Source organism: Manis pentadactyla, chromosome 12 (genome assembly GCF_030020395.1).
Source record: "Manis pentadactyla isolate mManPen7 chromosome 12, mManPen7.hap1, whole genome shotgun sequence".
Lineage (NCBI taxonomy): Eukaryota > Metazoa > Chordata > Mammalia > Pholidota > Manidae > Manis > Manis pentadactyla.
In genome coordinates, this window is record NC_080030.1 from 64,965,106 (window position 1) to 64,981,957 (window position 16,852).

Genomic DNA, 16,852 nt, shown 5'->3' on the forward strand with positions numbered 1-16,852 from the left:
CCTGTAAGATGTCCTGTAGAGGTGGTTTGTGGGAAGCAAATTCCCTCAGCTTTTGTTTGTCTGGGAATTGTTTAATCCCACCGTCATATTTGAATGATAGTCTTGCTGGATACAGTATCCTTGGTTCAAGGCCCTTCTGTTTCATTGTATTAAATATATCATGCCATTCTCTTCTGGCCTGTAGGGTTTCTGTCGAGAAGTCTGATGTTAGCCTGATGGGTTTTCCTTTATAGGTGACCTTTTTCTCTCTAGCTGCCTTTAAAACTCTTTACTTGTCTTTGATCTTTGCCATTTTAATTATTATGTGTCTTGGTGTTGTCCTCCTTGGATCCTTTCTGTTGGGGGTTCTGTGTATTTCCGTGGTCTGTTCGATTATTTCCTCCCCCAGTTTGGGGAAGTTTTCAGCAATTATTTCTTCTAAGATACTTTCCATCTCTTTTCCTCTCTCTTCTTCTTCTGGAACCCCTATAATATGGATATTGTTCCTTTTGGATTGGTCACGCAGTTCTCTTAATATTGTTTCATTCCTGGAGATCCTTTTATCTCTCTCTATGTCAGCTTCTATGCGTTCCTTTTCTCTGGTTTCAATTCCATCAATGGCCTCTTGCATCCTATCCATTCTGCTTATAAACCCTTCCAGAGTTTGTTTCATTTCTGCAATCTCCTTTCTGGCATCTGTGATCTCCCTCTGGACTTCATCCCATTTCTCTTGCATATTTCTCTGCATCTCTGTCAGCATGTTTATGATTCTTATTTTGAACTCTTTGTCAGGAAGACTGGTTAGGTCTGTCTCCTTCTCTGTTGTTGTCTCTGTGATCTTTGTCGGCCTGTAGCTTTGCCTTTTCATGGTGATAGGAATAGTTTGCAGTGCTGGGACGAGTGACGGCTGGAACGACTTCCCTTCTTGTTGGTTTGTGGCCCTCCTCTCCTGGGAGAACAGCGACTTCTAGAGGCTTGTGCTGCGCAGCTGCGCGCAGACAGGGTTTCTGCTTCCTGCCCGGCTGCTATGGAGTTAATCTCCTCTGTTGCTGTGGGCGTGGCCTGGCTCGCGCCTCTGCTCCAAAGTGGTGTAGCCGCGTTGGAGGGGGAGCGGCTGGGAGGCTATTTATCTCCGTAAGGGGCCTCCCTGCTCCCTGCAGCCCAGGGGTTAGGATGCCCAGAGATCCTCAGATTCCTTACCTCTGGATTAAGTGTCCCGCCCTGCCCCTTTAAGACTTCCAATAAGCACCCGCCAAAACAAAACAACGACCACCAAAAAAAAAAAAAAAAAAAGAAAAAAGGGTGGCTGCTCATTTTTCTTTATTCTCCGGCACCAGCCTCAGGCATCTGCTCACCGGTCTTGCTGCCCTTTTTCCCTAGTATTGGGGTCCCTATCCCTTTAAGACTTCCACAAAGCGCTCGCCATAACAAAACTGCAAAAAAAAAAAAGGTCACTCGCTTTTCTGGTGTCCTCCGGCGCCCGGCCTCCAGTGCCCGCTCACTGTTCTTGCTGCCCTGTTTCCCTAGCATCCAGGGCCCCCTGAGCACGTACTGTGTCTGCGCTCTGGCCCGGATGGCTGGGGCTGGGTGTTCGGCAGTCCTGTGCTCCGTCTCCCTCCCGCTCTTCCTATTCTTCTCCCGCCGGGAGTTGGGGGGATGGGCGCTCGGCTCCCGCCCGGCCGGGTCTTGTATGTTACCCCCTTCACGAGGTGCTGCGTTCTCTCAGGTGCGGATATGGTCTGGATATTGTTCTCTGTCCTCTGGTCTTTATTCTAGGAAGGGTTGTCTTTGTTATATTTTCATAGATATATGTGGTTTTGGGAGGAGATTTCCACAGCTCTACTCATGCCGCCATCTTCCGCCCATCCTACAAAATTCTTAATATATAATTTTTGAGCATGTGGTGAGCAGAGGAGGTACCCTGGGGTGGCAACTTGTGTGAATGTTTATGATCCAGCAGCAGTACCCACGGCACTGACTCAGGCCCCTGGGCACAGGGTGCTGCATGCATAGGAACTGGCCTGGGCTGGCCTGCTTTAGGGTCGTCCCGCTAGGCTGAGGGAGGGGCCTGGGACCAGACTTGCAGCTGTGACAATAGCAGCCGTCGCCACAGAAGTGGCAGCTGTACTCCAGGAGAAAGCAGAGACCAGGGCAGTCCTGGGAACTATGGGAGGCTACCTTGCCCATTAATTCCCCGAGAAGGCTAGTCCCTGCAGCTTCTGCACAAGCATTCACTCTGGTTTAGTGCTGGAACAGGAACTGCTGATGCTTAGGCAGTAGGTTTTGTCAGTAAATTATTACATGATAAAAGTGTATATATCAATATGCAATAAGGCATATCAAGTTACTAGTTATTAGAATTATTCAGAGAGTTTAGAGGCTCTGGTTTTGAAAACTGCTGCAACACTGTAAAAGAAATATCCACAGGCTTACAAATAGAAATGAAAGATTATAGCATTAACAGGAGACAGAAAATAATTCTATTTTCATATGATGCTTCAGAGGAACAAACTATCAAGGAAAACAATTTTAAAATTATTTTTCTTATAATTGAAGATACAACAATAGAATACTTAAGTAGGCACTTTCAATTACATAGAGATCATGAAGCCGTCTTTAGTTTCGTGAACAACCTCTATAAGTTACAGAAAACATCAGAGGAAACACTAAAATGTTACTGTATAATTTTTATTTAACAATTAGTTCAGACTTTCAAGAAACTGATTTTTATGAAGAGTTAAATCTTTTTAGAAAAATTATACTGTGAACCAGTAACTCAAATGATTAAATTTGTATTTCAAAATAATTTGTCAGAAATGTATTCCAGTGTTGTCACCCTTTACAAAACATTCTTCATAGCTTCAGAAACAGTTGCATCAGCAGGAAGATCCCTCTCAAAATTAAAAAAAAAATTCAGTTGTGATGCATTTATCAAAAGTGACTGACAAAAGTTTCATTTATATTGATTGAAAATAAATTAGCTAAAAGTATACATTTGATAACCTAAAAAAAAAGGTCATAGAATGTTGAGTCAAAAATTTTATAATCAACCAAGACATCTCACTAATAAAGTATTATATTCATTAGGTTATTTAAAGTTATAACAACAACATATTTTTATAATTAATATTTTATAGTGTTATTTATATACTACTATTACCCTTATGTTTTGTAAGTGATAAACTATTCTTAAAGGAAAAGTCTTTATATGTTAGTACCTTTAGCAGCACTATTTTCCTACTCTTTGAGCAAGCAAGGCACCTCACATTTTCATTTTTCACTGGGCCCCACAAACTATCTAGCCAACCCTGAGAGCAAGATTTAGCATTGAGGTCCCTCTCCAGACATCTCCTCCTTGAATCATTACTCTTTACAACGACAGATGATTTGGCCCAGGAATAGAAATGTTTCATGTTTAAGAATATTTACCTTTCAATACTCAAAACAAAATAATCACTGAATATGTTTTGTTTTTCTGTGAATTACTAGCATAGGCCGCAGCCTCTCAACCCTCTGGCACTGCCCCACCTATTTGCTTTTGAATATAGGAAAGCTAGTTCCATGATGTGCAGAGCACAAGATTGTTACTTCCTCACCCCTGGGGGACTTTTCATAGTCTTCTCTCAGTTTGATACTTTCCCAGTGACTTATCATTTGTAACTCAGTGTCCATTTGCCTCACTTCATCGTAAGAAAGTCTTGGTCAGCCTGAAATAACAATGACAAGAGGCTCAGGTGTCTTTGTGGCCTCCAGTTAGAGGCATGGAAGATTTATGTCTAGACAGCTGTGTGCAAAACCTCTCTGCACATGGAGATCAACATATCCGCAAGGGATATAACAAGTAAAACTAGAAGAATAATGAAGAAAAATGACAGGCATGCAGGAGGGGAATAAACAGGGTATGCCTCTGGTAAAAAACTCCCTGAAGGACTCTTAGAAAGGACTTACTGATTAATTGAATCAATCCATCATCCTTGAGGTGACAGCATCAATTTACAATCTTTTTTGGGAGTTGTTTTATTCCATTTCTGTTCAGCTTAAATTCATAGAGGGAAGAAGGAGAAGTTTAAAAATATAGCTATTTTATTATTGAGGTGCCACGATTCTGTGCTCTTATTATAGAAAAGGCTACATTAATTTCAATAAAGGTTTAGACTGTATCAGAGCATCAACATGTGGCTTATAACAGATTTTCCTCTCTGAATTATCTTACAGAAATCAGCTTTCAATACCCACCAAAAGTTTAAGCTCATTAGCTTCTAAACTCCATAGTATTTAAGGATTTTTTGAAACAACTTTCATTATAACTCTAGAGAATGTAAAAAGATCTGCCTTTATCCCTTTTAGGAGGAACTTACCTTCGTCCTCCTTGCTGTCACTGGCAGTCGTAACACATGATACCTGTGCAGATTTCAGTGGTAAATGAGACCCTTGAATATATTATCTAGTCAAGTTGTTTTTTTAAGTTAAAATGTCATAGAGATTTTGCTTTCATAGCTATCAAAAGTGATTGTTTCAAGATGCTGGCGTGGCTTTAAATTGGACATAATATATCAATCACAGATTTTCTTTCCTTTCTTGGGAATGGGTAGTAGGTAGATGTAATTAAATGAAAATAGGATTGAATATGGATCCTAAGCAGATTCACATGTGATGAGAATATCCAGGGCTTCATTTTTTATAATGTAAGGAAGTTGGTATCAGATCATCAAGTGCTGAAATTTTTCCAAAGACAGAATATCTGTAGGAAGATTATCTTGACAATTATTGGAAATATTCAAGATGGAACAATTTAGGTAATCTTAATCTCTCTAGTATTAGCTATCATAAAATTTATTATAAGAGAAATAACGGAAAACCTTCTAGCCCTGAAACTGAGCATAATTGGTTGACTAATATAAGAGAACATATCATGTATACATGTTCCCATATGGTTATGTAAGCATCTATAGAAGAAATATTCCATAATAAAACATATTTAACATTGAGAATACACTGAACCTAATACACAATAATTTGGAAGCATTTTATGATTTTATATGTCTTAGGGACTTCCTTATCAGGGTTCACCCTGATTTACACAAAGGGCAGTTGGCAAATCCCAGTTGTCTGGGATTTAGTTTACCCTACTCTGCCCAAAGTACACATATTAGAATTTATTGTACAATGTTGAGTTTTGTACATTTTGAAGATAAGTGGTAATCTTGAATAATTTCTTAATCTCTGTGTGCCTTAGTTTGCTGTCTCTATAATCAATAAATCTGGATCTCAAAATTTGTTCTGCAGTGTGACCTATTTAAAATTAATTTTGATTTCTGTGTGTAAATGGTCCCACTTGTTATAGTGCGATATTGGATATCTGCTTCACTGTATCAGAGATTATGTTTTTAATAATTACCAAATAAAGATTTTGGTACCATCAACAAATAACATTTGTTACTTGCCAAATGTAGATCCTTTCTGAGAATTCCAGAAGAAAGAATCCTTTCTTTAGGGTACAATATATATTTGCTCTATTAAATTTTGTCTCTATGCAACTGAGATGCTGTGTGCATTTGACCTCACAGTGTGAAGCAACATCCTGATAGTCATCCACATCTACTTCAGTGAACCTGCACCAGCATACTTTTCACTTAGGGAAAAAGAGTAAAAAACAGGCTGGGCCATGTACAAGGCTCTCACCATGGGGCCAAGAAGCCAAATACTACAAGGTGATCTTCAGCTTCTTGGAAGGCTACCTCAAAGCCTTCCTTGTTGTTAGCCAGTGTCTGCGTTTTGGCCCCTGGGGGTTTGTGTGTGTCTGTGTGCAGTGAGAAGGACACAACCCCATCAGCAGGCTGAATTTGGAGCAGCCCCAGCCTGTTGTCCTCTGTCCCTTTCATCCATTCAGTGGACCACGGCTGAAATTGTGATTCTATAATCACAAATAGCAATGGTTAACCTCATCTACTTGCTAGCCTACCCCAACACGCTTCTCTATAGTTGTTGTCAAAGACTATGTCGTCAGTGTGGCAATAAATAAATGAGTATTTTGAATTATTTGGCTTATAAAAAATGAAAAATCCTACCTATGTTAACCAAAGGTTTTTAATATAGTGTCCTAATACCTCTGTCATTTACTAGCCTGATGCTAACTCTAAACTCCAGAGAGAAGGGGAAAGAGAAGTTCTCCAAATGACGGCAAGCCTGTTTCAGGCAGTCTTATAAAAGAACTCTTAGTGTCAGGAGATAATGAAAGTGCGTGTTACCTATGACTGAGCTAAATGGTGCCATGACCCGGCAATTCCTTTTTACTGCTGACACACCTCTGCATGGCATAGAACATCAGCCTTACCTTCATGTAAATGTAATGGGGTTTCCCTGTCAATGACATAATCAAATACATTGTAAGAAGTATTTCAGGGATGGCTCAGAAACTTAATTCTTTTTCCATTTATTTTTAAAATGCAAATTACACTAGTTAAGTCAAAAAAATCACTTTGTTAAAAATACATTCAGAATTAACAAACGCAAAAAAAAAAAGACACATCAGGATTGTAACTCTTGCCTTCTGAATATTAGGGTTTTAATAAAAGTTCAGCCTATAAAAATAGCATTCTTCACCAGATTTTGAGGAGGATACAGCTGTACAACTTAGATGTTTTTTCCAGATATAATCACACTACTGTGCTCACTGCTTCCAAAAAAAGACCTGTCCACTGATTACTTTTTAGTAGTCAACAACTGTTTTTGAAAATTTTGGTGGTGATGATAGTAGTGATTAGGTGGTAACTTGGCTGCAACTTAAAGCAGGAATATGAGGGCTTATTCTATGCATGTAAAGTCTCTATCCATACATGTCCTATAAGATGGAATCTCATCACAGCATGAATGTACAGTGAAACCTCATTTTAATTGTCACATTAATAGTCACATTAGAATAGTTTCTGGCATGTATAGTATTTATATTTAAAGAATCATAGACAATATATTGGTAAATATTTTTTCTCATACATTAAACATGCATGTCACTGTAAAATCATCATATGAGGTTTCACTGACATGTTTGCAATTATATATTTTGTACATGTATGTAGGGACAAACATATAAAAGCCACTGAGAAAATTGAAGCACAAATGCTAGAACCTTTTTTTTGGTAGTTTATGTTCCAATGGCAACCTTTGTTCCTTCATCATTTTCAAATGTATATGTGTGTATTTCACAGACATCCATGCAAAGACAGTAATGGGAACTGGTTTATGTAGATCTGGACAGGCTAAGGTCCAAACCAGGTTAACCCTGTAACTAAAACTACATAGAAACCAAGAGAAAAATTTGCTCCATGCCAATTTATAACTTTTCAACTCGAATTTAACTGCATTTAAAGATGGAGAAAAGTTAAAAAAACTGATCTCAGTGTCTCAGGTGGATGCAAGAAAAAACATGACTCATCCGAGTTCCTGACAAGCCTGAGCTAATTGTTTTCTTCACTAATGGAAACCAGTAATTTTTGAATATATAGAACAAAATTTCCTAGGAATTCAGAATATTCCAAAACACATTGATCTACTATTAAGTTTCCAAAGGCATCTTGTTGCCAACTACATTAACAGCACAGTTTTTTCTGCCACAATAATACAGGAGGATTAAAATACACTCTAACACACAACAGATCCCCCAAATACCACAAAGAGATCTCAAATATTTCACCAAGGTAACTATTGCTCCCCCCGCCCACCCAAAAAATAATCTCGTACGCTGAGGTTAGGAAAAAAAGTTCACCTACGTAGTGTCTTCAATCTGAATTAGATATAAAAGAGTAAACATAGCTAATACATATTCAGTTGGCCTCTGTTGATAGAAATCCACAGCTGTTTCTGTGTTAGTAAAAGACATTTGTAGATACTTATAAAAGCACCTAGAGTGCAATAAATAAAATCAGTGAGTTAAGCCATTTTTGCTCTGCTTCCAGTAGACTAATGAGTTTAGTAGATTAGTAAGTTTTACTTTGTTTCACCCAACCCCATCAGAAGACGATGTTTAAGAATTATAAAGATGACAGTTCCTATTCTTGTTGTTATTGTCACTTGTCTCTTTTTGACGACCCAGAGGCTCAATGGTAAAGTACTTTGCTGATAGCTGGCAGTTTTTGTACACTCAGACGAACTGGAGATGCTGAGCTACGCAGTCTTGTTTCTTGACATGAAACACACAGACTCGAACTCATTCAGAATTAATAGCAGTGTGCTAGCCTAAAGGAAGTGACTTGGGGATGTCTGCACTGAGATTCTTGGGTGCACAACTTAGGTTGGTTAAGGCAAGTATGTACGGTACAGCCTTTAGGGCAAACAACCTGCCATTTCGGACTTCGGTTACAAGGTCACCATGGCATGTTTTGTTTATTTGTTTTTGCAGTGACATTGCCTACATAGCCGTGGTGCTATCAAGACTCACGGAGTGCAGAAGACCGGGCTTTCAAACTAATGTGCCCCGGATGACTTCGCAGCTCGCAGAGGCCGACGGGCTGCACTGCGGAGGAGTTAGTGACGGCCAGCAGAGGGCACCAACGTGTCTCCGTATGAATTTTCCAAAGGCCTGGGAGAAAGAAGCCTGCTTTCTGGAAATCCAAGATGGGCGTGTCCTGAATATTTGTCTGTTTCACTTAGAGGAGGCCGGAATTGGTGGGTGTGCGCGCGCGCGCGCGTGTGTGTCCTAGTGTATGTAGAGGTTTTATGTTTGTTTTGTTAATATGTATACATATATAAACTCAATTGCTTCTTGCTCTTCATAAAATTCAGGAGGCCACTGCGAAACAAGTTCTTTGAAAAGTCCAGGAGCTGACTACTGAAACCATGTGTATTATTTTGACCTAAGAGAGAGAGAGGAAAAAAGATGTTTTTAATCAAGGGGGAGAGTTCAGCTCCTTTTTTCACCTTTCCAAGCACAAGAGCAAAAAAAAAAAAAAAGAGTAGTCCAAACCCAAATCGTGTTTCAAATAGCAATTTTCCTCTCCTTTTCTTTTTCTCAAAGCAACCTCCTGGATAGAGAGGCCACTCATGGTAATTAACAATCCGTTTCTGGGTACAAATGAAATGAATATACATCGCTCTACAATTAGGCTGCCAAAAGGAATGTGATGTTTCCAAATGTTGTCTAATATACCATGGGATATTCTCGGTTTACCCTGCAGGGAGCTCAAAGAGATCTCTACTTGCTGGTGGTACATAGGTCAGTGGTAGTCAAAGCAACTACTTTGTTAGAAAATTAACCTGTGGACATGGGAATGTTTTTGTGCAACGACTTCATAGCCATTATTTGTTTCAAAGAGGTTTACCAAACTGTAAGGGAAAAAAGTAATGATGGCCTTTCGTTTTTAGATGGATTATAGATGATCTGAGAATTATGGGCTGAGAACATTCACTCCACTTAACTAAAGAAAGAGGACTGTCTATTCATTGACTACAGGAACTGAAACTCGGCTGTGAATGGAAGTGAGTCAGGGCTGTTTTCAAAGCTTTGTCCAGGCTCTTAGCCACAGAACATTTACATGGGTATAATGGAAGCCCCACAGCTAAAACTGTAATTGCTTTTAAGCATTTGCTTTCCTTCTATGGAACAACTTTTCTTTCCTGTTGTTATATGGTATTGTTAGGGTGCTTGAACTGGCCCATGATGTTAAATTACTCTTCCTTTATGAGACTTATTTACGGCAGGTTCAGGAAAAAGTACACCCCAAAGGACAAAGACATAGGAGATGCTCAGGTCTCTGCTTCTCAGCAGGGGATGAGGTTTATGTGTGAATCAGTTTTGGTTTTTCACAGGATTTGAATAGACAATGGCTCTCCGATGAGGGCTACAAAGTTGAAAAAGCCCTTCATCCATCACTGTATAATGTGACCTCAAAGGGAATAAAGGCTTTGCAGAAAAGAGGAAGGGGGTGGGCATGGATGGAGGGATTGCAGCTGAGCTAGTGTGAGGAAGTCCAAATAAGTACATTAAACATCAGGAAATGTAATGCCAGAGGAAATTCAGACTCTGTCTAAGAATTTGGGAAGAACACTGAACTAAGGGGTAAGGAAAACTGGTTGGTAGGTGGAGCTGCATAGCCGACAAGCTAGTTACTTCTGTTTTCCTTTCTCTTCACTCAGTTTCCACATCTGTAGAATAAATCTTAGTGTTGTATTTGAGGTCCCCTAGGAGATGTGTTGTGGAAGGGATGGTGGTATTATTTTGACTGGTGATTTGTTAAATATCTTAAAATACATTTCTCACTTCCTAAATTTGAATTACATTAAACATTTACTTATTTCATGAGCAGTGAGACTTAAAAGTGCCTATAATTTTACCTTATTTACAGGTAGTAGGGAAGAAAACAGTATTTTTGTTACTTTTGGTTTGGCATTTAAAGTATTCTATTTAAGAATATCACAGGTACTTTTTTTTTTTTTAAGGCATCCCTGTGATAAATACACTTTATTTAAAAGGATAAAGAGATGGGAGGTAGGGAGTTGTCCCTGAACATCTAAGATCTGTGACCACTGACACTGTATAACATTTTGGTTGTGTGAGTCAATTCCCCATAGGATTGCGGCTCCCAGAGCTGCTGACCCATGGCTCCTCATTCTATCACAGGTACTTTTATCCTCAAGGAATTTAATGCTGGGTATTGAATTTGTAGAGGTCCCTCTTTAAAGACATTAGACTTATAAACCCTGATTTAAAATAATATTCTTGATTATGTATAATTAGCATTCTCATGTTATCATAGCTGATCGTCACATAAGAGGTTATAATTAATTTATTATAGCTTAACCATATTTACTGATCATTTATATTGACCAACACAATGAAATGCTATGTGATAAAAATGTGAAGTGATATTGTCAGAAGCAAACAACTGCAAGCCTTGTAGATATTCTGGTGTACTCTTGAACACAAACATATTGTTACATGTTTCTTGGGCTGATATATTACATGTGACATATTGTTTACAAGGAAATCTTTTGGGAATGAAATATACAGCATACTGATTTCTGACTTGATAAAGTCTTTTCAGGAGTGATGTTGGTATCATAAGCATTGTTTCTACTACTAATAAATTATGTTTATTAAGCATTTACTGTGTGACTTGTCCTGTGTTTTAGGTGTACATGCATTATTTCATATAAATTCAGAGCAATTATATGGAATATGTATGCTATCTCTATTTTGCAGATGAGTAAACTTAGGCTTGGTGAGAATAAATAAAGTCATTCAAATAAAGTTATTTGTCCCAAGTCATAAAGAATTTTATCTCAGGCAGTCTGCTTTTAGTAGGTCATCTTAACCACTACTCCTTATTGCTTTGCCTTTATTTTTTAATAGAACACTTTAAATAAGGCTATGATACAATACCGAGAAGAATGGTAGAGGATTGAAAGGATTTATAGTTTATTTTTTATTTAAGCTATCAAGTATTTCTGGGAGGATACATAAGTTAGGTATAAATAGAAAACAATAGTACAGGGCAAAATAAGAAAACTATCAGAGGAAAGGAGATTAATAAATGTTTCATAAAGGAAGTATATTTTAAGATACAGTTTGAAGGATAATAGGGTTTTGAAGAGTAGAATTTGGAAACAAAGATGTTTGGTGTTAAGAGAAAAACATGGACTATTGGAAAAATACATGTCATAATTTGCAGAAGGCAAGAGTTTGGCTGGAAAAAAACTGGATAAGGGGAGATATCAGACTCTTTATGCCCTCAGTAGATTATAAGATTCAGGAAGACAGGAGCCAGTTTTTATTCACTAGTACATTTTCCTCATGCCTTCCAGCATCATCTGTATATGTTGGGACTCAAAAGTTATTAAGTGTTGAAGAGAAGAGATAATATTTCTGACATAACATTGGGGCCTAGTAGACTTGTAGGCTATAGTAAGGGGTTTGAACTTTGTTCAGCAGTTAATAGGGAGTCATTGATAGTTTTGGACAAGGGAGTGAAATTATCAGAGTTATACTTTAAGATTAATTTGGGAGCCACATGGAAGACAGGAGGATAGGGAGTTGTAAAAGGAGCAAGAGTCTGGAAAACAAGGAAATGAATGCCTGAATTAGGGCAGTGATTAGGGATGTAAAAGAGGGAATGTGTGATGTACTGTTTGCAGAGAAAATGCTTTAAATGACATATAGTATTGGCTGATTTCTGAACTGATAAAATCTTTTTTATGAGTGGTGTTACCACATGCTTCCAAGGAACAACAACGCACACAAAGAAGAATGCAGGCACGATGCATAGATCATTCTCTTGTTAAAGAGAAGTTTGAAATGGGTGTACAAAGATTACTTTAATGTCTCTGAAGGAGAAATACTCCAAAAATCCATTCATCATCCTGCACACTAATGATACTAAAAGGTAAAATGATTCAATGGTGGAGGACAACGACGACAAACACATATCTTCAAAGAGAGAAGCTCACGTTTCAAAATGAATTCGAATCTTACTTTCTATTTTGATCTTCGCTTGCAATTCAGCATATCACTTGATGCTGATATATAGAATTTGTTATCAGTTGTTATCCAGGGGAATTTGCCTAAACACAGATATAAAAATCAGGCTCTGATTGTATGTCTGTTCTCTTGAGTGCTAGAGTTAAGGGTCTGATAAGTAGCTTCAGTGTTTAATTTTCACTTTTCATGTCAGAAAAAATAGAGACAGAGTATTATTGCTCAGTTTTTTATTTATCTTAACACTACATATAACTAGGGTGATAACCTGTCATTTATCATCCAAATGAGAGCAGTTTTGAGAGTAATAGGGGTTGATGGTAACAACTATACCAGGACAACTGAGGAAACTAAGACTATCCTGGGGAAACTAGAACATACAGTTTATATATAGTTACATGTAACTACCTACAATGTTAAATCACTTTCAAAATATACAACTTTTGGGTAATTCATAGAAGCGGTATATTACATAAGCTTTTTAGCATGTAGCTAATACTTATTTAAGACTGAAGTTAACTTTAGAGATGGCATTTCTGATAAGTTAAATTTAAAAAAATTATGAAGAAAATGTTATTAGAATTATTCCAATCAAAACAATAGTAATAGAAAATACTGGAAAAATATAACTGAAGGAAAGTTGCATGCAATCTATTTTGTTGTCACAATAATGTTTACACAATCACCTTTTAATATTCCAGAAGAAAACCTCTGAAGTACTTACATGTACATAGGCTGTAGTTGTAAATGAGATGTCTTCTGAGGCCCTTGATAGCCATAAGAGTCAAAGCCACCTATGAAATCAACTGAAAAGGGACAAATGCCTTTGTTAGTTAACTTTTAAAAAGAGATAAACATTCATGATGTAGGTCTTACATGGATTACTAATGTGAATCTCTTAATAAGCTATTAAACCTGAAGTGATTATTTGTGGAGGAAAAAAGATAGCTCCTTCAAGGCAGGGCCACCCCCACCCCCAAACTATGAGAGATTCAATTATTGCTTTACAAGAAACTATTCACTTGGGAGAAGAAATTATGTACTCCTCTCTAGCCAGCAAGACCTAATTTGAGTAAATAAAATTCAATTGCACATTAATGACGGTGTATGTCCTTTTTGGTGAGTGTGGAGATTTCCTGCAACACTTACAAATGTAAAAAATAATGATGGCTTGAGTGCATGTATCTGTCAGCAATTGCAACACTAGTAATAACATTATATATTATGATTGTCATGTACAAGCTGCTATGGTGGAACTCATGTAACTTAACACGGCTGCCCCTGCTGTTATGTGGTTTGTAATTTGAGGTAGACAATCAGAAATAAAGATGTAGAGCAAAGTCTAACCAAACATTCAAATGCAATCCATCCCTAAATATTTAAGGTACAATAAGATGTATTAATAGTTACTGTGGTAGATTATATTATCCAAAATGGTTGCTACAACATCTCTTATTCCAGATCTATTTATAATGTGTCCTTGCCATTTATCCTATTTGGTGGTTTGGGTCTGTGCCCCTTGCTCTTGAACCTGTGCAGACCCTTGTGGCTGCTTTGACTAATAGAGTTTGGTATGAGTAACACTGTATAACTTCCAAGACTACATCATAAAAATGTCATACGTTTCCCTTTGGTCTTTTGAGATGCTCTCCTTTGGAACACAGCCACCATACCCAAACTAGAAATGGTGAGATCAGTGGAATCAATGGAGAATCCATGGGTATGTATTTTGGTTGACAGGCTTGCTGAGGTCCCAGCTGATAGGATCAACACCCAGACATCTGAGAAAATATGCCTTCAAGTGATTCTAGTCCCAAGCTGTTGAGTCAACCTAGTCTTGGAGTCTTCCCAGCTGAGAGGCCTCTAATGTCTGGGATCAAAGATGGGCTAACCTCACGGTGCCCTATCTGAATTCTTTTTTTTTAAATTAAGGTATCATTGATATACAATCTTATGAAGGTTTCACATGAGCAACATTGTAGTTTCAACATTCACCTATATTATCAAGACCCCACCACATATCCCATTGCAGTCACTGTCCATCAGCGCAGTAAGATACTATAGTCACTACTTGTCTTCTCCATGCTATACTGCCTTCCCTGTGACCTACCTATATTGTGAGTGCTAATTATAACGCCTCTTAGTCCCCTCCTCCCCACCTGCCCTCCCCAACTCCTTCCCATGACCTGTCTGAATTCTTAACACAGAGGAATCCATGAGCATCATAAATGGTTGTTTTATAACACTGAATTTTGGAAGCAATAGTAACTAGAGCAGTAAATAATAAGAGTATTGTGAGAAAGCGGTGTTTTTGTTTTTCTTTTCCATTCCTGGATGTAGAGGTTGTGTGGTGGGGATAAAAGAAGCAAAACAACAAAAGGCTGAAAAGACAGATGACAGCAAGAAGAACAAAAGGGACACAGAGAATGAATTAGGATGTCTAGGGAAATCTTAACCTTTTCTGGTATCTCATGCGACTGGCTTAGCTTTGACTAGTTTTGTTCTCTTTTTTAATATCCTAATTGCTACCTGTAGACATTGGTAAAGGATGTGAGGTAACATAAAGTCATGATGTCCATTTGTCTGTTTAGTGGGGAAATCTTTTTTAAAAATGGATTTCATTTTTTTGAGCAGTTTTAGGTTCACAGAAAAATTGAACAGAAAGTTCAAAAAATTCTTATTTATTCCCTGATCCTACACATGCACAACTTCCCCTACTATCAACATATCACATTAGAGTGTTGCATTTGTCATAGTCGATGGACATACCTTGACACATCATTATCACCCAAAGTCCAGAGTTTATATTAGGGTTTGCTTTTGCTGTTTTAAATTCTGTAGGTTTCAACAAAGGTATAAGGCCATGTATTCACAATTTCAAAATAATACAGAAGAGTTTCTGTGCTCTAAAAATCTTCTGTGCTCTACCTTTTTATCCATCCTTCTCCCCTAATAACCAGCAAGCACAGGCTTTTTATGGTCTCCATGGTTTTGTCTTTTCCGGACTGTCTTTCAGTCGGACTCATGCAGTATGTAGTCCTTTCTCAATGGCTCCTTTGACTGGGTATAAGCATTGAGGTGTCTCCATATCTTTTTGTGATTTAATAACTCATTTCTTTTTATTGTAAAGATGCTTTTATCATGGCAGAATTTCACTTCTTGTCAAAAGCAGAATAGTATAAGGAAAAGAACAGAGACCCTGATGTTAGAAGCACAAGGGTTCAAACACTGCTTTCATTATTTTCCAGCTGTGTGACTTTAGGCAAATAACTTAGCACTCTTAAGATGGGAATTATAATACTTATTTCGTACAATCACTGTGAGGATAAAATAAGGACTGTAGAGCCCTGGATGAGGCATACAGTGTGGAAGAAAATTAAGAGACCCCCCAAAAATTCAGGATTTTCTTTCTAATTCTTCTAAGCCGTGTACTGTAGGAGAAAGAAAGACAGAAAATGTTTAATTTGGGACCTTATAACTATCTCAAGTATTTTACAGAAGATGAATCAACTGAGGGAACCTCTTTTGTTTTCTGAATTGCCCGCATTTGTAGATTAGCTAATATAAATGGTACCGGAATAGTTCTACAATAATTGAATGGTGACTATAACATTTATATTTTAAGTAATTATTGTCTGTAACTGGAGATTTATTGCAGATACTGCCTAAATTCCCATTCATTTAGGTTTTCTCTTGTCAACACGAGACTTCATTGAAGACTCACTCGCTGAGAGGTATTCACAGCACCAGCGTTCCTTGTCCTGAGGCTCCCTTTTCAGCAGGATGGTCGCCACCCTGGGGCTGGAGGATAAAGTGGGTTAGAATCCCAACCAATGGAATAAGATCAGGGCAAATGTAGACAGCAAGGTCTTTTCTGCTAAAATTGAGATCCAAGTGAAGCTCAGGCTTATTAGTTTGTTATTGTTGTTGTTTTGAAACATTTCCCTAGCTTGTTCCCAGGGTTTGCGATGAATGGCAGGAAAAGTAATGGCAGATGGTAATTCCAAGCCAAAGACTGTGGAATGAATCAAGGGACAACCCGAAGAAATCAAGATGAGCCTTCAAGTCCAGTGGACAAAATCAGGATCCAAAATGGGAAACAAACCTTCATTCAGGACCAAGGTAGACCTTCTGAAGACATGAGAAAAGGCTAGAAGGGAAACAAGGTGTGTCCTGAGCCTGCTTACGAATGGAGCCCGAGTTGTCTGGGGCTTGCTCTTATTAGCCGTCATCTGTCTGGGGTGAGGGTTGGTAGAGGTGACTTATAACTACCCATTTGAGATCATGAAACAAGCAACTGTGATGGCATCTAGATATTTAGTTCATAGTTTATCTTCACATTACTTAGATAAGAGTATCTTTAATTAATCAGGAATTCCCTCAATTCTTGAAAATGAAAATAAAAGA

General features: G+C 38.0%; 1 protein-coding gene across 2 annotated transcripts in view; it reads right to left on the bottom strand.

The window, feature by feature from the left end:
• Positions 1-6,387: 6,387 nt before the first annotated feature.
• The window catches only part of NKAIN2 (sodium/potassium transporting ATPase interacting 2), a 1,083,024-nt gene continuing 1,072,559 nt past the window's right edge, over positions 6,388-16,852 (bottom strand). Inside the window, exons 7-9 of one of the 2 annotated variants that reach the window (XR_005028518.2) lie at positions 13,170-13,251; positions 12,443-12,531; positions 6,388-8,828 (exon numbers count right to left, since the gene is read on the bottom strand). Coding sequence is in view for 1 of the 2 variants with exons in the window: in XM_036903901.2 (XP_036759796.1) it covers positions 8,819-8,828; positions 13,170-13,251 (92 nt within the window). In the remaining variant the exon portion in view is untranslated. The remainder of the gene's footprint in view (positions 8,829-12,442; positions 12,532-13,169; positions 13,252-16,852) is intronic. The other variant, XM_036903901.2, reaches the window with a different exon arrangement.